Below are 25,334 nucleotides of genomic sequence, written 5' to 3'. Positions count from 1 at the left end.
CACGTCCAACTAGCTGCGTCAAGCTCCATACAATTAGCTCGCATAGGACCGGAAATTGCTTTCAAAATAAACGTCCACAATGGGCCACTTAAAAATAAAAATAAAAATGAAAGACATTTGTATCAAACGTGTTTGCTTGTTCATTTTCTCTCTTTTTTTTGTAAATATTTTATTGATTTTCAAGTTTTCATCCCACTCGGGGAAAATAATACAAAACATATATACATAGATATTATATTGACTTCAGATCACCCATTGATCTTTCAAGTACAAGGAAATGCTAAAAAATCAAATAAGTTGAGATATTAAATTCCCCATTCCCATTCCCATCCCTCCCCACCCACCCATAGGATTACAGGTTCCAAAGTACATGTTGATGAAGGAAAGACAGTTCTACTAAGACAATTGTATAGTCATATAAATCATAAATAAAGAATGGGAGAGGAGAAAAAAAACTAAATGGAGGAGGAGTTATGGAAAAGCGCTCACTGTAGCTGGACTTATGTGTACCCTACTCTTCGCCTATCTGGGTTCCTGCAGAGAATCATACATTTTCAGGAAGGGGCTTATCAAAGGTTTGAGAAGAGCCTTTGATTGTATACTTAATTTTCTCTAGCTTTAATATGACATCTCTGAGCCAGTGAGAAAAGGATGGAGGAGTGTGTTGCTTCAATTTTAAAAGGATCACTACGCAAGGAGCGTAGTGAAAGCTGACCACGTAGGCTTTATTTGGTAAGGAAGCACAGGACTCACTTGGTGTTAAACCAAAGAGGGCACAGATTGGTTCAGGGTCAATTTGAGTTTCAAACATCCACTAAAAGCTTTAAATAGACTTATCCAGAAGGTGGAGAGATTGGGACACTAGGTCTGCTGGCTGACCTCTACATCGAGGGCATGGCAGGTCAGTGTTTGGATAAATATTTGCCAATCTAGCATTAGTAAAATGAACCCTGTGTACTATTTTCAGTTGTACCAAGCCATGTTTATGCTTGTTTATTTTCTCAGAGTGATGTCATCATCAGGGATGCGAAGTTGAGCAACTGTGCGCTGCAACTGTGGGCTCGGCCGCTGCAGAGACTAGGCCCTTGTTCACACAGGACGCCGAACGTAAGCAGAACTGAAGCTTGAAGCAGGCACAAGCTGAACGTACGCCTTACGGTGGAGCCACACTTGCGCGACATTTGACGCAGGCTGTCGCTGCTGCCCATTCACTTTGTATTGAACACGCTGCTCATCGCCTTGCAAAGCATGCTGGGATACCTGGCTACGCGATCCAATACAAAGTGAATGGGCAGCAGCGACAGCCTGCGTCAAACGTCGCGCAAGTGTGGCCCCACTGTTACCGTTCACACAAGACGCCTTGTCTTTTCCTCTCAGCGCCTACTCTCACGCCTTGAAGCCGCCCACAACTCCCATTGACTTCATCCCTGCGTCGGTGCGGCGGCGCGACTTCACGCTTGGAAAATCGGCGTCAATCCTGGTTGAGCGTTGCTTCGGCGTACTGTGTGAACGGGGGCTAGGGGTCGAGCGCATATACTGTATATATATATATGTGTGTATATATATATATATATGACTCTCTGTGGTCATTAAACGATCCCATTGGCACTCTTCGCAAGAGTAGGGGTGTAACCCCGGTGCCCTGGCTAAATTCCCAAACAGGCCTTCCTTCAATCATGGCCACCTAATCATCCCTCTTACTTAATTGGCACATTCAGTCCTCAACTCTCCACCGTGATAGCTGATGTGTGGTGAGCGTTCTGGCGCAAACTCGCTGCCGTGCATCACCCAGGTGGGTGCTACACATCGGTGGTGGATGAGTTGAGTTCCCTCCCCCTCCCTCCCTTGATATGTGAAGCGCTTTGAGTATCTAGAAAGGCGCTATATAAATCCAATCAATTATTATACACACACACACACACACACACACACACACACACACACACACAAACACACACACACACACACACACACACACACACACACACACACACACACACACACACACACACACACACATAATGATATTCTGTGTTACCTGGCCAGTCAAGGTGCCCTTGCCTGTGTGCTGGATGAGAGAGACGGGGAGTATCTGGGTCAGGAGCGGAGGACAGAGAGCCCCTGGGCCCCACACGCTCTCACTGGTTCTGTCCCTGTTTGGGTTAATAAGGACAACAGAGAGCAATGGAAATGGAAAAATGATGTGTGTGTGTGTGTGTGTGTGGGGGGGGGGGGGGGGGGGAGGAGATGCCAGCGTTGGTGCTATTTTTGTTGGGGGTGAGAGAACAAGATGGAAGATTGAGGTGTGTGTGTGTGGGGAGGGAGCGGGGGCGTCTATCTCTACGAATGTGGCCTACATAGAGAGCCAAAGTCACGCCCACTTTTGGGTTAGGCATACGAACCAAGGGATTTCACCTGCCATCCATAGAAAAATGCTTACAAAAAATAATTTTACTTGGTCAAACCATGTGATTCAGCTCAACCAAAATGTGTGTATGTATGTATGTATGTATAATGTACACACACACACACACACACACACACACACACACACACACACACACACACACACACACACACACACACACAACAGTTCTCATTATGGTGACACCCTACAGCAGTGGTTCTCAAATGGGGGTCCCCCAGGGGGGACTCACAGCGGCATTTCTCATGCCCGCTCGGCTTCTGTTTGAGGAAGGGGCCATGCTTGTTAACGCACGCACGCACACGCACACACACACACACACACACACACACACACACACACACACAGACACACGCACATCCCATCACTGATCACATCATGGAGTGCTCGAGTGAAGTCACTCAGCGCACAATTGCTCAACTTCGGCCTCGCCCGCAGCCTCATGTCAGTGTCGGGGGTGTTAAGATCCTTGGTAGTTATTGGTAGTAGGTTAATGAACAGTTGGATGGATTTGATTTGGATTGAAAAGCTGTGCTTTTGGTCAGGTTAGCATGAAGGAGTTTGGGGTTGATTGTCCTGAAAGCTTTTGAAAGGTAAAAGCTGTTCTGACTTTTGTTTTAAAAAGAGATTTATTTAAATCAAATCATCGTTGATAATATTATATATTGTTTTGTCTTATCTCTAAATGCCAGTGACATCACCTTTAAACTGCTCTGACAAATACATTACAACATACACACAAGCATGCGTAACTCTCTGACATCTACCCGACTGATATTGTATTAGTGTTTCGCACGCTGGGATCCATGGACCACCAGGGGTCCAGAGGGGGTTCCAGGGGGTCCCCAGCAAACTGATGAACTGTTAAAGTTCAGCATTATTTCATTGACAAGAAGTGAACACAGAGAATGTAGAACAAGTCAATGACTGTTGTGACCATAGTTTCTCTGTTATCGCTCTACCTACAATAGTCATGGAGTTCTCGACTAAATCAAATGTGCTTTTTCACAACACCACTGCTGCGATTTTGGCCTGAAACACCTCCTTGTGCCTCCTAAAATTATGATCCTCTGCTTTATAACATCATTTGCAATTTAAATGTGGAACTTCATGAAGCAAATTCTGGTGATGGTTTGGACCAGCAGATGGCGTCATTTCACAATTTTCAAGTAAAACTTCTCCTTTATTATACTAACTAGAGCAGGGGTGCCCAAATTATTTCCCATGAAGGGCCAAAACTCAATCTGGGTGCAGGGCCGAGGGCCAAGAATAAATGTTGTGGAATTACATTAAAATGTATTGTGTTTTATAGAAAATTAACATTCTAAATCTAAAATAATGGGAGGGGGAGGTTTTGACACAGATAAAGGAACCTGGGGAAGTGAAAAGATCAGGGTTTTCTTAACCACGACCACCGTAACCGAATTGATGGGGGGAAGGGGGGTTGCACAAAATTGTTGCAAACACCCCACCCGCACCCCCGGTGTCTCTTATTTCACCATACATGAGTTTGCATCCCTGGCTGATTGTGGTGCTTGGGCTCATGGCTTAATGGATAGTTGATAGGTGTAGCTTATTTAGGATTATGTAGCCTATTTAAACTCTGTTCATGGAAATAAACAAACCCTCCAACGACAAATAATTGTCTGACAGAAATAATTTCTATAGTGTACCCACACATACCAGTTTACAGAGGTTACACTTCCTCACACCTAGCTAGCCTACCGTATATTGTTTTTACTGCTGTATTGTGTTGTTTATGTTTATTAACAAAAAGTAGGCTACATTAATGTAACTACTTTGTGGTCAATTATTAATGTAGGCTAAAACATTAATATTTTTAGAGTGACGAGTGATGCATGGTGCGTAACTGCGTCACTGCACTCGCTCAAGCTCTCGGTGGAGGACCGCAGTCAAACATGCCCCAAGAAGAAGAGATGTGCTGCTAAATTTCAGTGCGATAACTTCCCATTTCTAACCACTAGCCACATTAGCAAATACCATGCATTTTGCAAGCTATATGTTTTGCAAGCTATGTTTTGCAAGCTATGCGTTTTGCAAGCTATGTCAGGCAATGTCGTTTTGCAAGCTATGTATGTTCCCCACTGTAGAACACGGTGGAGAAAATGACATTAGCAAACATGTTAAACATTGATGCCAAACACAGACAAGCCGTGGAAGCACAGGGGGGAACTTCTACCATAGCCATATTCACTGAAACTCTCAATGTTTGCACTTGATCATTTTTGTGATGTAAATTTTAGATGCTCACTTTTGATCACATCTTTTGTACATGTTGTATATTTATTTTATTTTATTTTATTTTATTTTATTTTATTTTATTTTATTTTATTTTATTTTATTTTATCATTACCTGTATTTATTTTACTGCGAGTCATGAATTTGAGACTAGAAAATAATTTACTGTACATCCTTGTATTTATTCTATTAATTTGTGATGTAGGGTTATATGGGGGGAGGGGTACATTGAGGATAAGTCATTCACTGATACCCAAGAAAATCTCCCCCTTTTTCACAGCCCAATGTTGACAGGTATGGTTAGGGGTTCCTTGTACAATTTACAGCATTAGTTTTATGCACAGCCTGTGAGGTCCTGTTTGTAGCACTTTTCACACAAAAAGTAACACTATGATTCACTGGAATTAAATATGTTTACTACTTACACATCAAGTGAATTGCATAGAAACAACTCACCAAAATTGACTCCACAAATTGACTCCACACTGATAAACCAGTGTGTCCCTTGTCATACCTTGGCTTTTGCTGAAATGACGCCACTGCATGATGAACAGTGAATAGTTGGGGTGTTTTTTAATAGCCTATTATGTGATTATTATCACTCAGATAAGTTAGCCAAGTTCAGGCTTTATATAGCAGGCTTTCATTATACACTCTCTAAAATAAGATGTGTCTTGCGTGTAAGCAGTGCTGCTGAATGGTGTTTTGGAGATGGAGGGGGGGTGGGGGGGCTTGACGGCAACATGGGGGGGCCTTTAAAAAATCCATAGCCCCAGGGCCCATATTACTATTAATCCGGCCTTGACAACAAGGCCTTAATAAGGGCTAGACTGCCGGTGCTGTAATGGAACGTGACATGAGTCACATGATTTTAAATGGGTCAAAGTAATATTTCCGATGTATCTTGCGCATTCTGTGGCCAGCCGAGTTGTAATATATTGTCATGGTGTCTTTCATTAATAAACAAGATTAATTCTGATATTTTTCTATAATGTTTTTTTTTGTCTCTGAAGAATGAAGGCTGAGTCTCGCGTTAGTCTTTTGTTGTGTTGCAGTAGCAGCTAACATTATGTGGTGGTAGCTTGACGGTTGAAATCATCGGTTGAAATTGGTTTATTTTGAAAGGTCTCAGAAGTAGTAAGATATTGGTAAATATGCGTTTTATTTTGAAGACCGTTGCCGGACAATAGTATTGTTTGTTCCTGGTATTTGACGATTGAAACGTGTATATTGATTGAAACTGTTTTATTTTCAAGGTTTTAGCGGAAGTAAGCAATTTGTATTGGTGTTTTATTATGGGTGCGTTCGTCGTCCACTCCGAGCGCCAGAGCGAAGAGCGCACACTCGACAAATTGGGAGCGCCGTTGTAATGTACCGGTACACCCGCGCTCTCATGTCAGTGTAGAGACTAGATCGATTGACGAACGCACCCTAAAATTACTATTCTTTATTCCGGTGAGCTTGACGGCTGACGTCATTCTGCTAAACTTAACCAGAGACAGACTGGACGGTGCACGAGCTGGAAGCTAAAGCTAAAGCCAATGTAATAATATGCTAACTAATGCCTGCTGTAAGCTAATGTGAGCTAACAGGAGAAACAGTCTGAGACTAAACTCAAAGGCTTTTTACTAAAGATCTGCTGGACCGAACAAAACCGGTGAGAAGCGTCCAAACTCTCAGCTCGACTCAGCGTGAACTCTACACAGACACAGAAAGACAGCACTGTGGGTTTGGACTGACCGTTCACACCATGCTGAAGCTGCTCAGGCTGCACGGAGCTGTCAGACAGCCGGGACTCAGAGCGCTGACCCCGGGGAGGACAGAGACACATGACCCGAGCTGCTGGAGGTAAATTAGGACTGACTGGGCTATAGCCTGTATATATGGTGTATGTATGTGTATATAACGCTATATATCGTATATCTTATATTATGATATTGGTATTATGATATGATAAGAGATATGACATATTATGATACATGATATAGATCTAATCGAGCGTTTAGGGTTCTTTATATTCTGTAATTATGGATGAAATAATGACACGGAGACCGCTTCATCTTGGGATCTTGAGTTTACTTGTCAGGGGCAGAGAGGGGAGGGGACTCGAGACAGAGAGTGAACCACCTCTGGTTCGCCAGCAACAATAAGTATTTCCCGTGGCCGTTTTTCAAAGTAAAAACGTTTTTGCACAAGCCTAGAGCACACAGATGCCATTGAAAAATGATAAATTCGCACAGTAAAACTATAAATTAAGCATTTAAACGAAGCTATACAATACAAATTATGTTTCTGTATGACAATAACTTTCAATAACATTAATGTTCTCAGTATCTAAATAGATAAATGCTGTTCACTGGACTGCATAGCCATTATAAATTGGACACTGGACACAAATGATATATGCACTGCTTTTAAACTGTTGTTTCACGCAGCAGTATAATTTTAATCGCCCCGGCTAAATTACTGGCTTCTGTAGGAGGACTATCATATCTTCGGATCTGCAATCGGACGTCGGAGACGGGTAGGAGAGCGTTTTGAACAGCCGTTCCCCCCTATTGCCTTATGGAAGGCAATGTGAACCGAGTACTGCACGAGTGTATACTATACGGAGTACAGTAGTAGGGTCACTTATGGGGCTAGTTTATGACCTGAGTTTATGAGACTGATGAGGGATAAAAGAGTTCTTGTATCTGTTGAGGTGTCTTTTCTTGTTTTTAATTTAAACTCTGTAACATCTGCCAGATGGGAGCAGTTCATATTCTGAATACAAGACACGGGAGGGGTCAGCAATGATTTTCCTATCTTGTTTGATTACAGTTTTCTCAAAAAGCATTTGGAGGGTGGGGTGCTCTGTCACACACCCATCACTTTCATTGCAGTATGATTTTAACTTAGTCTTGTTTTAATCAAAGTGCTTGTGACCTCTCACATGTCGCTTTGACTTATAACTGAACATTTAGCCACTTTGTAGAAAATATAAATTATATGGTGTATCGCCATTCAGCCTACAATTACAGAGATATGATTTTTTTTATGTCCATATTGCTCAGCCCCAGGTAATATTGACAACAGGGATATGTAGGGCTGCAACTAACAATTATTTTCATTGTCATTAATCTGTTGAATATTTTCTCGATTTAATCGATTAGTTGTTTGTCTATAAAATGTCAGAAAATTCTGAAAAATGTCAACCAGTTTATTGTGATAGAGGAGTAAAGAAAGCAGAAAATATTCACATTTAAGCTGGAATCGGATAATTTATCATTTATAAAAAATAATGGCTTTGACTTACAAATTAATATTTAGCCCACTTTGTAGGAAATACACAGATATATATTGGTGTGTCACCATTCAGCCTACAAATCCAGAGATCTGATGTTTGCTCCATCTTGTTCAGCTCGGGGACAGACAGCCAGGTCTCGGCCCGGCTGTTGGGGACCCAGGCTGGGAGGAAGCAGCCCAGAGAGCCTCTGACATCTCCTCAGAGAGCCAAAGAGTTCATCTACAGCCTGAAGCCTTCAGAGAGGAGCCAACTACTGACTGAACTACAGACCTACACCTCTGTCAAGATAGCTCAAGGTCAGACCACCTACAGTCACCCCTATCCCCAATTTATGCTTAATCTCTCCATACTTTTGAAACTGTCTCTGGACAGATATGATGTCAGAAGAGACAGAAAAGATGGTCTCTCCACACTTTTCTTTGGCACCTGGAGAATGTTATGTGATGGACACCATCATATTTTGTTGCGCACTGTGAGTGGCTAGAGAGAGCGTTCCGTCAGTGTAGCACTGTGATTGGCTAGAGAGAGAGTTCCGTCAGTGTAGCACTGTGATTGGCTAGAGAGAGAGTTCCATCAGTGTAGCACTGTGATTGGCTAGAGAGAGAGTTCCGTCAGTGTAGCACTGTGATTGGCTAGAGAGAGAGTTCCGTTAGTGTAGCACTGTGATTGGCTAGAGAGAGAGTTCCATCAGTGTAGCACTGTGATTGGCTAGAGAGAGAGAGTTCCGTCTGTGTAGCACTGTGATTGGCTAGACTCGAGAGAGAGTTCCATCAGTGTAGCGGTGTCTGACAGCCAGCCTGCCCGGGCCAGCAGCTTCCTCCCTGGGGAAAACAGAGGGCTGGTTTGGGCGGAGTGGAGTTCTGGAGGAGCAGAGAGATTCAAGCCGTCGTCTGTCAAAACCGATGCGGGGGATAAAGAGAAGAGTGTCTGTCCATGGTTTTGTTTGCATTTAGGACTTGGGCAGGATGTTTTTTAGAGTAATTTAGACTCAGAGGAGGATGATTTTACAGTGATTTGGAGTCAGAGGAAGATGGTTTTACAGTGCTTTAATTTTCAGTGTTGTCTCCCGGTACAGGGAGATAGTCTGGCAAGCGAGACTACTGCAACATTAATGCACACTGCATGCTCACAACATTAGCATTGTGATTCCAGACCCAGCAAACTTTAATAGTTCATCACATGTGACGAAACAGGCCTATTTTACGGTGATTTGGACTCGGAGGAAGGCGAAAATATTACAGCCGTTAACAAACCGTTAGACACTTGTGAAAAATTCCGAGCGCCCTACGATAAATCAACCATTACCCTAACACTAATCCTAACCCTAACCTCTAACTAACCCTAACACTAATTCTAACCTTAACCCATAACTAACCCTAACGAACCCTTACCCTGACCAAGGAGAGGAGCACCTTAAGGCCATAGCTCAAGGTGATGCAGCAGAAAGCACAGCTGTGGAGCTGAAATCAATAAATCAATTTCATTTAAAGTGCAGAATCACTCTGAAGCATGGCTCCCCAATACACTTTACAGTTAAAAGAATGTATAGGACAAAACAGCTACAGCCAGTGTTGTCGTCACATCTCTTCTTAATGGTGATTCAGACTTGTCTTGGACTGAAACACTGGTCCGAGTCGAGTGAGTAGTCCCCGTTACCTGAGTCCGAGTCCAGAGTTACTGAGCATGAGCGTGAATCCACATGTAGGTGGAACACACATGCCTGCCCTTGTACTAAATTGAATAATGTCACAGTACAGTATTAATATAGCTATCAATATCTTATGGCAAATTATTAGGACCTATTAAAAAAAAAGAAACTAACAAAAACACACAAAAATGTCTCGTCATCCAAGTGCTCATCTCCATCCTCCGAGTCTTAGAATGCATGAATGCTCAAGTCCAAGTCGAGTCAGCAGTCTTGAAAATCAGTCCAAGTCCTGGACTGGAGTCTGAGTCCAGGCTACAGCAAGCAGATCAAGTAGTTAAATAAAAGAACCACATGAAAATCATGTGTGAAAAGGTGATGATTGACAGTGGACACTGAGTTGTAGTCCTAGGGGTAATGTTAGGCTGTAATGAAGCGAATAAATATATATTTTTATGCCTCCGCCGGCGATAGCCAGGCCGGAGGCATTATGGATCCGGGTTGTCCGTCCGTCCGTCCGAGGTTTGTTAACGCAATATCTGAGGAACGCCTTGACGGAATTTCATCACATTTGCCTTAAACATCCACTTAGACTCAAGGATGATCTGATTAGATTTTGGTGGTCAAAGGTCAAAGGTCAAGGTCACTGTGACCTCTCGAATGCCATTTTCAACCTTGTTAACGCGATATCTCAGGAATGTCTTGATGGAATTTCCCTTGAATTTGCCTCAAACGTCCACTTGGACTCAAGGACATTTTGGTGCTCAAAGTTCAAGGTCACTGTGACCTCACTCACCCAATTTTCAAGCTCTCTAACGCAACATCTCAGGAGCGCCTTGACGGAATTTCTTCCAATTTGCCTCAACTGGCGATTTGGAGTGTAGAATGAACTAATGGTGGAGGCATAAGTCCACGTTGCGGTCGTTCTAGTTTCTTTCTTAAAAATGAGTCTAAACGATTAATTGATTATAAAAAGAAATGTTGCAGATTAATTTTCTGTCTGACTAATGTTGCAGCTCTAGACTGAGGCAGTATACCATTACCTGATAATACTGATGACATGGAGTTACTGTACTGTGATACTGTGTGTGTGTGTGTGTGAGTGAGTGAGTGAGTGAGTGAGTGAGTGAGTGAGTGAGTGCGCGCGCGCACAAACATGGCCCCTCCCTTCATAATCCCAGGTGTTTTCTCAAAAAGAAGTCGAGCGGGTGTGAGAAATGTTGCTGTGAGTCATCCTGTAGGGTGTCACCATACGAGAACTTCTAACTTCCATACAAACCCAGGGGTAAAAACAATGGCAACATGTTAAAGGAACAGTTCACCTAAAAATGGAAATTAAGTCATTATCTACTCACCCCATACCGATCGAAGGGCAGTTTTTTAGTCCACAAAACATTTGTGGAGGCTCACAACAAAACACTGTTGCAGAATTCTCCTAAAAAATTGAAGTGGATGTTGACCAACTTTCAAACGTCAAACAAACAAACGAAAAGCCTCCATTCTGCTCACCTGGCCTGAAGTTTGAAGTCGATCCGACCAACGGTTCTCGAGATACGCTAAGGACAGAGAGAGAGAGAGAGAGAGAGAGAGAGAGAGAGAGAGAGAGAGAGAGAGAGAGAGAGAGAGAGAGAGAGAGAGAGAGAGAGAGAGAGAGAGAGAGAGAGAGAGAGAGAGAGAGAGAGAGAGAGAGAGAGAGAGAGAGAGAGAGACAGAGACAGAGACAGAGACAGAGACAGAGACAGAGAGAATCCCGTCATTATAGTATAGATGTCTACTAATGTCATCTCTATTCATTGCTGCTACTGTACTCTAATACAGTGGTCCCACCGGGCAGCGGACCGGTACCGGGGCCGCAACGCATTTGGTCCCGGGCCGCGAGCCCGGTCGCTGCGAGCCCAGTCAAAGAAAAAAATAAAATAAATTACAAACATTTTTTTTACAAACTACAAACATAAATAAACGTCAACTTGAAACTATGTTTCAACTACCACACAGCCTATAATATTATAGCCTATGTTTATTAATATATATATATATATATAGTCCGGGAGCCAAATGCTGTTTTTTTGATGAACCTTGTTTCGTCTGATAAAGTTTTTTTCTCTGCTGATTCTTGTAGTTTGGGGTACCTATTCAAAATACAGGAGGGTGCCCGGTGAGCACCCTTGAGCATTTTTAGATATTAACCCCTTAAGTGCCAAAATCCCATACAAATAGGGATTTATGATATTTCATGCAAAATACTCAAATCAAATGCATCAAATTTGCTTTCTCCAATGTTTATTCATAAAGGAGCAAGGATGTCATGTATAATGTAGCCTATTTGATAAACCCACCATGTGCCCCCCCCCACCCCCAATAAAAACATGAAATTAGCAGAGGACTTTTAGTCTGATAAATCACTCCTAGGTGTTGAAGCGAGTCAGACCCTTCTCCCCCACTCCCCTCTCTCTGGCACTGTGTGTGTGTGTGCGTGCATGTGCGCATGTGTGCATGTTTCACCGGCTTTGAGCCGTGGCACTTTCTGTCTCCACTCTCAATTCCTTGTACAGCCGGGGGGGAGGGTTCTAGGTGCACTGTTCAAATCCTGTGCACACACCTTGGCAGGGGAGTTTCTAGGGAGTGGCCAGGGGTGGCACAGGCCACCCCTTAAATCTAATTGGCCACCCCAAAATCCTGAGGGTGCTGGCATCTATGGCCAACAATACTGTCTTTCAGAGGCTGTAGCGGGCTAATTGTTAAGCTAAGCTAGAGTGATGTTAGGCTAAATTTTGGTGAGGGAAAACCTTTCTACATCCTTCCTAAATGCCGCAATCAGTGCCACCCTTGCTTGAGTCTGTGCCCTGGGCCACCCCACTCAAAATGGTTGGGACACTGCATCTCGGCTCAGACACATCTCGCCTCAAACAGACACACATGTCACTTATAGATGTGGTTGCGCTGCTTAAAGCGTCTTGGGGTATGCACGCATTGATGAGTTTTGTTGGGGCTTTATGCTCACTGATGGCTGATAGTGGGCTCTCTGGAGTTCCGGTAAGATATTTCCAGAAAGTAAATGACCTGATGGAGGATCCTTCAGAGGATCAGATTGTGAGTCAGACCAGAACAGACAAACTTTGGGTTTAGGTCTCGGTGAAACCAATGATGCTGATGCTGATGTCATACATCTGGGCTGAACGTGAGGGGGACTTGCTTCTTCATCTGACCACATTCCAGAAGATGCTTACCTACTACCGTACTTTGCAGCTGGCCATGTCAACCATGTCTGGTATAGCCTCTACTATCTTCGTTCCATGGAGAAGCTTCCTCCACAAAATAATTTTGTCCAGGGGCAGCATGTGATGTGACACATTAGTGGAATATGGAATGGCCTGTGGATCAACCAGTTCATAACCACTTTCATGAGGTACGGCCACAGTGATGGAGGGATCATTGGAATAACCATGAAGCCAGAGGCACTGAAGATCTGGGCCCTGAGCCACCACATACTGTCTGCTGCTGTGGTATCTGGGCTGCCACCGCCCCTACTACACTGTCTTATAATTGTCCTTTATTCTTAAATATTAAGTTATGGTGTACAGAGAAGAGACAAAGGGAGACTAGTTATTAACTTAACTAACTAGGAGCAGCTGGGGACAGAGACATTCCGGCTCTCTTTGAAGTAGGGAGAGAAGCAATAAAAGTGATAGCCTCAGGAGGGACACACAGAGACACAGGATTTAACAAAAGGCTGGATTAGGATCAAGGAGAAGACAGGAGAGCTACACACATTTTTGCAGGGAGTTTACGCACACACAGGAGCAACAGTGGCTCTGTTTATGAGAGGATGAACGAACGCACATGCTCAAATGCTCTCAAACAGTCACAGGCCAGTATTCTGTTGTGATACTGAGAGGAGATAGTGGGGATACTGAGGGAAATGACCCTTCAGGCCATCGTAACAGGAGATAAAAACCATTTGTTGGGGGATCTAAGCAGGAAGGAGCAGGAAGCCCTTTCAAGGATGGAGGCAGCTGTCAGATGGGGGTTTGATTGATGGGTGACACACTGTAGTGGTCCGACAGACAGCACATACTCATTTAGGAGAAGGAGCTGATTGGATGATAGAGCATTGAAAGTGGGAGTTGCCCTAAGTGAAGAAAGTTTTTAAATACAGTGGACGCAGGTTCAGAGGGCAGGGGAACACACTCAAGACTACCTCTCCATGACTCTACAAGACAGCCATGTCAGATATCACATTCTGCAAATAAAACAAATACTTTAAATAGATATCATGTTCTCCATCGTTTTTCTGTGGTTCATCTCTTCTTCTCCCGATGTACTTAAATATACGACACTGCAAGATTGAGTCAGACATGAAGGAGATGGAAGAGGGTGAGACAGATACAACGGTTAATCTCTATCACAAGGAGGAGGCTAAAGCCATGGGTTAAGCAGATGCCAAAGTCAAGGGCAGGACTGGACTTTGTCAGAAACTGGAAAGCTGCCTCCATCCATTGGATCCCAACGAACATCCAGGGGCAAAAGCATCGTGAACATCAAGATCACCCCACCAGTGACAGTATGCCGTAATGATTGGGGAGGCAATGTTAGAAGATTTTGAGAAGACTTGGGCAGAGGGATTTTACAACACCATCTCAAACAAAGTAAAGACAATGACAACAACCAAATCAATCCAAGTTGACAACTCCACAATTTATGACAATTCATGACCTAAATGCCATCGATTCAAGGGTATAATCACACTGTTACTGGGAGGATGAGGACGGAATGCAAATTTGTAAATCCAAGTCTACACTGAAGAAGTCATTCCAAGTCAAAATCTCCAGGAGGAATGCCAGTGTCATTGATGCATCAGCCCTTCTTTGGACATCCACTGGTCAGCTGATGGCACCATAGTCGATTTCATCAAAAATGATAGGACACGGCTGAATTCATACCTATCAGACAGTGACTACCTCATCTTCGGCAGCTACTCTGATTACAGAACTGTATCAAGTCCATCACCCGAGATGTCACAGAGACAGGGGTCAGCTAGAAACACCATCTCTTAGCTCTTATGTGAGGAACTGACCCAGGGAAGGATCAGCTTTTCCATCTACAGAGGACAACAAACAAGTTGGTGGTGACAGGGGAGGAGCCATGCCCCATTGAGATCAGGTTGGAAGAAAGAAGGAGCCAATATGATCTAGAAAATCAACAGGAAGAAACTGACACATTGTCCAAAAGGTCCTGAGGTGTGCTGGAGAAGCCCATCAAATCTCAGTGGTTTCTGATGACACAGATGTGTTCATCCTACTCCTTCACAGGAAGGACTGGATGTACACCACACATCATGGAATTGCCCCACAAGGAAAGGGCAATAGTGGACATCAAGTCAACACTGGCCAAGCATTCACAAATTGTGAAGAACCTTTTACCAGCCCATGCCATATTGGGATGTGACACTGTAGCATCTTACTATGGGTTGGGAAAAGGCTCTGTCATTAGCAATGTGGGTGCACCGTTCCAGCAGGTCCCCGACCAAGCCACTGCCTTCATCTCAGCCTGTTCTGGTATAAATGAGAGCACAGACATGTCACACACAAGGCTACTTGTCTGGGAGGAAAAGAAAGGGAAAGGACATGTCTGCTCCAAACTTAGCTGCTTTACCGCCAGCGAATGAAGCATTCATTCATTCATTAAGAGGGCCCACTTTCAAGCAATATATTGAAATATCAATGTAAATCTGCCACTAGCATTGAACACTGAGGAATTTTGATGGAAAAAAAGACATGCAACAGGTCACTGAGCCCAACCACTCTACCGGAAGATTGCAAACTTGTCCCAGACTACATTTTGGAGATGATCAGGTGTGGATCAACTGTGGAGTGCCTGGTTTGCCATGCACAATGTTCTGTGCATGTTTCAGGGTAGGATGCTCAAGATCCAAATAGGCTTATCTACCATCAGACCATCAGCAGCAAAATGTGCCCTTCACACCTCCCAATGTGTATCATCTACTCTGAATCTCTACATGCCAATGAGCAAAGGCTCAATGGATGTTCTCATCCAGCACAACCCCTATAGTCATAAACATTTGGTTTTGCTGGCACGGCCTAAAAGGGTTAATATTATTTAATGTGGAATGAGATACATTGTACATGACCTCCTTTATGAATAGACATTGGAGAAAACAAATTGGATGCATTTGATTTGAGTATTTTGCATGAAATCCCATAAATCCCTAATTTTCTGGAATTTTGGCACTTAAGGGGTTAATATCTGAAAATGCTCAAGGGTACTCACCGGGCACCCTCCTGTATTTTGAATAGATACCCCCAAACTACAAGAATCAGCAGAGAAAAAAACTTTATCCGACGAAGCGAGGTTCAACCCCACGGCTCCCGGACTAATATATATATAATAGGATAACAGGATGTAAAATATAACGATGCAAAAAGTGCTATTATGATTTGCAGAACCGTGGAAGATAGACGTATGACCTTTCCTGACTTTAAACTGTCTGGTAATGTTCTGAATGTCTGCAGTGAAGTTAAATATCTTGGTCACGTGATCACAGACCAACTGACAGATGACGAGGACATTTATCGTCAGTGTCGTATGTTGTATGTACGAGCAAATGTATTGTCACGAAAATTTGGTTGTTGCACTGATGGAGTGAAGCTGACTCTGTTTACAGCGTACTGTTCACCTTTGTACACTGCACATCTGTGGTTGAACTATAAAAAAGCCAGCCTTCAGAGACTGCAAGTGGCATATAATAATGCTCTGAGAATACTGCTAAAAAGGCCCAGATGGACTAGTGCGAGTGAGATGTTTGTGAGTGCTGGAGTGAATGAACACACTGCAAGCTGTCTTGAGAAATGTAATGTACAGGTTTATCTGTCGGCTAAATGATTCTGAAAATCAACTTGTGGTGGTGCTGGTGAACATTGCGTACAGTGCCACACGCTGCACGTCTCAGCTTTGGGAGCACTGGTATAGGTGTCTTTTAAAATGAGTCACTAGACTATTTTTATTTTGTGTTTTCTTTTAATCTTTTTTGTATTGTGTGTATTTGACTGTATTTTTGTATGGACCTTGAGTCTGCAATAAAGTCTATCTATCTATCTATCTATCTATCTATCTATCTATCTATCTATCTATATATATATATATAATTAAAATTGACAACCATCTATCTACCGGTCCTTGGCACAAAAAAGGTTGGGAACCCCTGCTCTAATAGATAAGGAGTGAGGATAATACAGTACATGCTTTGAATTCCTTAGTTTTAGCTGTAGTGTTCTAAGCAGACTGGATAGCATGCAGCAGATGATAGAACGCTCATCCATAGGGACTTGAGAGAAATAGAAAGAAGTTTTTTTTTTTTTTTTCAGCTCGACTTTAAGCTGTAGCTTGTTCTCAACCACCTGCTTACAGCTGTGATGGTAATGATGTGAAATCCAGTAGCTTCTCAAGCTCTTGTGGACATGGCAGACTCCCACTGAGTCCAATTAAAATACACAGTGTAAAGCAGCCATGCAGTGTCAGTTTGACAGGCGGCACTGATGGCCTGTAGGCTGATGGCCTGTAGTCTGTAGTCTGTAGCTGTAGGCTGTTGTGTAGATTCACATAAGTGCTTCTCCCACAGATGTTTCTTGTCTGGAGCGAAATAACTTTTTAAACGTGACTTAAAACTCAAAACAAGACAAAGGAAAAAGAAAGTAAATACAAGGAAAAGTCTTAAGAAACAGTTATAGATGTGTGGACTCTTTAACCACTTATCCTGAGGCTACTCTTTCACCTCAGTTCAGATGATGTAAAGTGTAAACATAATTGAAATCAGAGTCATTGAGATAGCAAGAGTTGTGTCATCTCCATTCACTTCAACCATTTTTATTTTTTACCTCACAATAGGAACTAAGGTTCTGGATTAAGCAGCACTGTAGAGTTGTAGCAGAATGGACTGTTTGTGATGTACTTTGAAAGGAGAAGGCGTTTAAAGAATCAAATAGTATATTATCAGCTTTATTATAACATTATTTATGCATTCAAACGGCTTGCCATGTACTTCCAGGAAGTGCAGGAACTACCCTTAAAGTCCACTATCAGTGTTTCCCCTAGAAAAACTTTCAGGCCTGGAGGGATTGTGAAACGTACCCCGACCGCAAGGGTGGGGGCCCTCGCTGGCGATGCTAAACTTTTAGCTAACCTGTTCGCATCTATGTTCGCAATGGCATCCCAAGTGTCATACTATTATGTGATGCGATGTGAACAGTTGTATTATGGGATGTGCCCTAGAGCAGCAGACAATGCAACACATCATCGAAGCTTGCCCTCTACAAAGACTTGAAGGAGGATTAGTCACCCTCCATACAGCAGATCAGGAGGCAACTGCTTGGCTCAAGGACCTTGCATTCGCTAAATAATAAATAATAAATCTGTTTGTTTGTTTTTTTGCAATTTCTTTTCTAGCCTGGCCTGTAGAATGGTAGGGGAAACACTGACTATAGGTTGATGCTAGAATGGAGCCTATGGAATGGACCTACGTGAGTCTTGTGACGATCAAGCATTTTGGACTTGCGTTGGCGCCACTCTCTCTTCAGCCAATCAAAGTAGATGTGGGATCAGAGGCATGTTAAAGGCAGCAGTGTGACAAACCTTTAGTGTGTTTCAGTATGAAACTCCTCCAAACACCCATCATGGCTAATTATTAACCCTTTAGACACAGCCAGTGGACTAGAATGTAGTGCAGCTGGATTATAGCTTGGTTGGTTAACAGTGTACTTTGGCCCTTTTACCTTAACATAAGGTGTTTCTCTAGCCTTTACTAGTGCTATAATATGGGCCAAATGCATTGAATTGACGTGAATTGCAATAGTTTTCTATTTTTCATTTTGCCACTTGAAAAATATACATTTGAGATGTTGGTTAGGATTTGCTCAATTTGAATGAAATTAAATGTTTTCCCCAGTAGTATGTGAAACCATTATGATGTTTTGATTTGTTTAACTTTGTTTGTTGATTTGATGTTTTAATGTTTTCCTTTTCAGAAAACCTGGAGCCTACGCCGCTGTCTACAGCACAGATCAAATACGGTGAGAGACACTAGGGGTGTGGGGGTGTGGGGGGGGGGGGGGGGGGGATCAATTCACTTAAAGCAGTGGTTCTCAAATGGGGGTCCCCAGCCAAAAGGGGGGTAATTTATTTTCGCTATAATTCCATTCATAAGTAACACAATGAATATTTTGGTCATTTTATAGACTTTCTGTAATAAAACATCTAAAAGCATCAATCTTATTGGGCACCATGGGACAAAATCCTATCAAATGGGGGTCCGTGGTCTAATCTTTGTCAGTTTAGGGTTCCTTCATGTAAAAATAAATTAGGAACCACTGACTTAAAGAGTGTGGTGCAAGTTAAAAAAAAATATATTAATCTGTAGTGGTAGATTCCCTGCCTAGTGATGCGCGGTTCAGGGTTTCTTTCGTTTATGGACACTTCAAATAATAATTACAGCGAATAATCCTTCCAAAATGTTTGTTTTAAGGACACATACATAGGCTACCTCATTTGAAGCGTTTCTTTACTCCACCATGTAGGCTATAGTAGAGAGAGTGCAGCAGGTGCAGTCTGCTTCAGACACGCAAACTCGCCTTGTCTGTCTGACTGTGTGTACGTGTGCATCTGTGTGTGTGTGTGAGAGCGAGAGTGAGTTCACGTCTTTAATAAAGGTTAGTCTGCGACTCGGCGCGTTTCACTTCTCTAACTCTAAGTAACTTAATAATGTTGCTTTGTCACATTTTGAGCCTGCCCCGCCCGCAACCGCGATATTTTCAGAATTTTTGCCAACCCAGACCGCCTGCGGCTCGGGTCAGCCTGTGGGACCCAGCGGGTTCTGGGTAGCCCGCGCATACTGCCTACCAACACGAGGGTCACAGGTTCACGGCCCCTGTGTTGCCTCCGGTTTGGTTGGGCATCCATACAGCCACGATTAGCTGTGTCTGCGGGTGGGAAGCCGGATTAGGGGTATGTGTCCTGGTCACTGCACTAGCGCCTCCTCTGGTCGGTCGGGGCGCCTGTTCAGGGCGGAAGGGAACTGGTGGGAATTGTGTGATCCTCCCACATGCTACGTCCTGCCGGTGAAGCTCCTCCTCGCTGTCAGGTGAAAAGAAGTGGCTGGCAACTGTGCATGTGTTGGAGGAATGGTGGCTAGTCTACGGCTCTCCCCACATCGGCAGAGGGTGGAACAGCAACTGGGACAGCAGAGGGAAAAATTGGCCAAGTACAATTGGGGAGAAAATGGGGGGGAAATCAGAAAAAGTACTGTATATGTGTGTGTATATATATATATATATATATATATATATATATATATACGGTATATATGTGTGTGTGTGTGTGTGTCAAATTCACAGAGAATTTGTTTTACTTATCCATTGATATCATTTAATTTGACCCACATTTAAGCCAGCAGATACAGCCAACATGCAAAGCTGCTTGATAAAGATTTAATTCTAAGGGGCACGATGGCGCAGTGGTAAGCGCTGTCGCCTCACAGCTAGAAGGTCCTGCGTTTGATTCCCACCTGGGGCTTCGTGAGCGCTGAAGGAGTGCGTGCCCGTCCGCATGTCCTCGAGTGCCCACTGTCAAAAGGGCCTTTCTGTGTGGAGTTTGCTTGTTCTCCCCGTGCCCCCTGGGGGTTTCCTTCATATAGGAACCCCACACTAAAACATGCCATATCCTGGTCGCTGAAGTGGTGCCTCCTCTGGTCGTTAGGGGTGCCTGTTCGGAGGGAGGGGAACTCATTGGAATAGCATGATCCTCCCACGTGCTATGTCCTACCGGTGAAGCTTCCCCTGTCAGGTGAAAAGAAGCGGCTGGCTACTGCCCATGTCTCGGAGGAAGCATGGAGCCAGTTTCGGCTCTGCCCAGATCAGCAGAGGGTGGAACAGCAACCAGGATTAAAAAAAAAAAAAAAATAGCACTAATGGGGGATAAAAATGGGATAAAAAAAATCGGGCGGGAGGGGAATATTAGAAGAAGAAAAAAAGATTTAATTCTAGATGTCAGATTTGCTGTTTATTGTCTAAATGTTTTTTTTGTGTGTTTCAGTGATGCTCCACAACGCCATCCCCTTCGTTGGATTTGGTTTCCTGGATAATGCCATCATGATCGCAGCAGTAAGTTAATAAGTTAAAATAAATATACCCTAAATAAATATGCGTTTTGAGTTTGTCACACCACAGAAAAACTTAAATGTAACCAAGTTACTTCCGCATTTGCCTGAGGCGCATGCATGCATTGCATACTGTCAGCAACAACGACCTGTTTTCTCCCAGACAGATAGTTGGAAAACCAGCTGACGCAGAGGTAATCTAATCCAATGGAGATAAGATACCGTGGTCAACCATGTCGAATGCCTTTGAGAGGTCAACAAAGAGAGCAGCACAATGCTGATGAATATGTTATTTATGACAAGGGATGTGGCTGTTAGTGCTATGTGCAGGTCACTCTGAACCCTAGTTGATGGGATGGGAGAATGTTGTATGCATCTATGAAAGCACCTTACTGCTGCTAAATTATTTATAACTCCCCCCTTTGTGGTTTGTATAAGCAAATCATATGACAGATGATTTAGACAACATCTTTCCAGCCACCTTGTTGACCTGTGTTCTGTTGTCTTCCTTTGTGCATGAATGTGATGGGAGTGGCTACAGCGTTAAAAAGTTTCAAACTGCAAGGTTATTGTTTGCGATTGAAGGAGGGGTTTTTACACCCAATCACAGTAAAAAAATATACACAGGCAAGTAATGATGTCACTGCAGTTGTGGTCTCGGTTGGTCTTGAAATAAAATCCCGAGTCCGGCTTGCCCGAGACAAGACCAAGACCGATGGAGGACGAGACTGAGACTAGACCGAGACCATCAAAATGTGCTCTTGAGACCGGTCTCAAGATGAAGACCGGTCTCAAGTACTCCAACACTATGTAAAAACTTCCACCAGTTGGAGCCCCGCGCCCGCAGACCACTGATCTAGATCTTATGATGTGTTGTTATGTGACATCAGAGTCTGGATCATCTTCTCTCCCCTCTGTCCACAGGGAACACAGATTGAGCTCTCTATAGGGGTCACCCTGGGCATCTCCACTATGGCTGGTAACACACGCACGCATACACGCATGTGAATGATTTATTTATGTCCACATAAATACAAGTTACATGTTTACGTATTGTACATAGATGTTTTCACTTTGCATCCATACACCATACGATATCGATCACCTATCGATATATTATCCCACCCCTATTATGTGTGTGATCCAATTTGTTTTCTAAATTCTTATGATTTGAAAAAAATCCTTGTCCCCACTCCCCAGACTTTCATTATTATTTTTCCTCTTTTAATTAAATTAGAAATCAAATTAAATGTAAGAACATCAGAAGTCAAAGTGTGTTTCTCTCTACAGCTGCAGCTTGGGGGAACCTGGTGTCAGATCTGGCCGGTCTGGGGTAAGAACGTGAAGCTCTAATATTGATATATAAAGTCTCCTCACTGTTATTTTACTTCTGAAAGCGTGAAGTCGTCTGTTGGATTAGCTTTTTCCAAGAGTGTTACTGGGTGCTCCCTCCCCTGCCTTTCCTCAACCAAGATGTATGCGTGTGCGTCTGTGCGTGTTTGTCTGTGCGTGCGTGTGTATGTGTGTGTAGTCTTGCAGGCTATGTGGAGGCTCTGGTGTCGAGGTTGGGCATGCAGGGTCCAGAACTGACGCCCAAACAAGCCGACATGTGGCAGAGCAGAGTCAGCTCTCACATGGTAATCACATCACATTACATCACATTACATTGCATTACAGACTCAGCTCTCACATGGTAATCACATCACATTACATCACATTACATTACATCACATTACAGACTCAGCTCTCACATGGTAATCACATCACATTACATCACATTACATTACAGACTCAGCTCTCACATGGTAATCACATCACATCACATTACATTACATCACATTACAGACTCAGCTCTCACATGGTAATCACATCACATTACATCACATTACATTACAGACTCAGCTCTCACATGGTAATCACATCACATCACATTACATTACATCACATTACAGACTCAGCTCTCACATGGTAATCGCATTACATTACATCACATTACATTACATTACATTACAGACTCAGCTCTCACATGGTAATCACATCACATCACATTACATCACATTACAGACTCAGCTCTCACATGGTAATCACATCACATTACATTACATCACATTACAGACTCGGCTCTCACATGGTAATCACATCACATTACATTACATCACATTACAGACTCAACTCTCACATGCTAATCACATTACATTACATATCAATTCTACCATTAACAGGAACAGGGCATGTCATAGTTGCAATTGGCCCTCGTGCAAACATTTTTATCTGCCCTTGCGCGCATGTCACGTGCATGTGTGCACATGCGCGCGTGCACACAAACACACACACACACACACACACACACACACACACACACACACAGTAGTGCAATAAACCTGTGTGCCATGTTATTGTCATTTGCACACTTCCACTGACAAGTGGACACTTTTTGATAGCCTGGTAAACCAGCCGGTCACGTGAACTCACATTTAATTTCGTTCCTCTTTTCTGTCTGGCCTGAAGCTTTCACCCAGTGTTTGCAGTGGGCGGAAGTTGGGCGGGTATACTTGCCTTCAGCCAATCAGCGTTGGATCCATTCAAACCCAAATCCACTCAGGAGAACGGCAAAAACACATTTTCCGTCGAGAAACTCCGCTGTTGCATACTCCTGTACTTGTTTAATTGTTGTTATTGAGTCTATTTCTGCAATAACTGCAGTTTATGGCTGGTTAAACTCGACGAACTTTGACATTACTCCTCGAGGCGGACAGGCAAGGAGGCAGCCATGATTGTTTTGCTAGTGGTGTTCCTGATTGGCCGGTTACAATGTCAACTACGAGGCGTGTTGCCGATTGGCTTGTACGCTTTGCAGTTTCTGCAGAAGCCCTCCCAGGGCTTGAGGCCAGACGGAAACAAAGAACAAAATGAAATGTGAGTTCACGTGACTGGCTGGTTTACCAGGCAAACTGCTGCTGGGATTTTGTACCTACCCAACCTTATTTACCTACTGCACCTTGTCTGTAACGGAGCCCTCAGCATACGAATTTCACATGTGCGTTAGGGCTGTGAATCTTCACTGGCCTCACGATTCGATTCGATTCACACCTCCGCATCTCGATGCATCGATTATACGATTAATTTTGACACCCTAATGTGCGTACTTGTACACCGGAGTGACAATAAAAAATCTTGAGCCTCTTGAATCTTGAATATCCCCTGGTCACACACAGACTGGTGCACATTTTCCAACGTAAACATTAACATACATCCCATCCCACTCCATAACAAAGAGAAACCGAACAGTTAAGTTACTCGCCCATTACTTCCAGGCAAAAACTGCCCTCTCTTAAACCTCTCCATCTCCATTGACAACACTACTGTCTGTAGTGTTGTCTCAAGCTGCTAAGAACCTCGGGGTGATTCTGCATAACCAGCTGTCCAACACGGCCTGCATTGCAGCGACTACCCACTCCTGTTGGTTCTCCCTGTACAACATCCGCAAAATCCGTCTGTTTCTTATGAGGGAAGCGACACAACTCCTGGTCGAGGCACTTGTCATCTCCCTCCTGGACTACTGCAACGTTCTTCTGGCTGGCCTACCTGCCTCTGCCATCAGACCGTTGCAGCTCATTCAGAACGCTGCAGCCTGTCTGGTGTTCAACCAACCTCAATAGGCCTTATGCTGAAGGTCACGTGACCAAACCGGAATACCATACTCTCTGCTTCCGCTGCCTAGCTGGGCTCGCTGTAAACATTGAATTGACAGCGGCGATATACTGTAACATGTACAATCACTAAGATCAAATTTGTTTTTACTGTTTTGATTTGATTATCCTTTTTCAATATGGCGTTATTTTACACAAGATGCCTCCAGGAGCTACAGTACCAAAGATGAGCATAACCGATGTCCATCGCATATGCAGGGTGACATCTAAAACCCCTGATACCAAAATGGATGAGTTTTAAGCTATGCTTCCTCACTGCGCTTGGCGTCATCTCGTGCAAACCTCCATTGGAGAATTGGAGGATGACTCAGTTCGGATTCAGATAAACCATTAGAAACTAACGAAAATTGGTGCTCTGTGGAACGATCCATTTGAAACACACCAAAGGGCTGCCGCGCAGTTACGCAGTGAATATCACCATATGGTGTTATTATGTCCCAAAGCGTGTGCTTACTGTAATTAGTCGTTTCATTCATATAGGCTATAACATACACATTTAAAAATATCAGTTTCTTTAATAGGGTAGGGATATGTCAGATTTTAATTCTAGCCTATTTCAATAGCCTATATCAGAATTGTCCACTCGGGTTAAGCTATATATATATATATATATATATATATATATATATATATATATATATATATATATATATATATTTGTGTATTTTCTACAAAGTGGGCTAAATGTTGAGTTGTACGTCAAAGCCACATGTCTGCTTCCTGCACAGGGTAAAGCTCTAGGCGTGACCATCGGCTGCATCCTGGGCATGTTCCCGCTGTTTTTCCTGAGCGATGACGATGAGAAGGAGAAAAAGGCTCGAGCCCACGCACCAACACAGTCCTAA

At 43.4% G+C, this 25,334-nt stretch overlaps 1 protein-coding gene across 1 annotated transcript; it reads left to right on the top strand.

Annotated features, from left to right (window-relative positions):
• Nucleotides 1-894: 894 nt before the first annotated feature.
• On the top strand, nt 895-25,334 carry LOC310792992 (transmembrane protein 65-like; the record flags this gene model as incomplete). Its single annotated transcript, XM_083654743.1, has 9 exons — nt 895-901; nt 6,319-6,532; nt 8,085-8,266; nt 18,654-18,698; nt 20,716-20,783; nt 21,704-21,758; nt 22,070-22,112; nt 22,311-22,416; nt 25,218-25,334. 9 exons carry the CDS (start codon nt 895-897, stop codon nt 25,332-25,334), a joined length of 837 nt encoding a protein of 278 aa, XP_083510869.1.

Source organism: Poromitra crassiceps (genome assembly GCF_964638095.1).
Source record: "Poromitra crassiceps genome assembly, chromosome: 18".
In the NCBI taxonomy this organism is placed as follows: domain Eukaryota; kingdom Metazoa; phylum Chordata; class Actinopteri; order Beryciformes; family Melamphaidae; genus Poromitra; species Poromitra crassiceps.
Note: the sequence above shows the minus strand (reverse complement) of the source record. Positions and strands in the feature narration are given on the sequence as shown.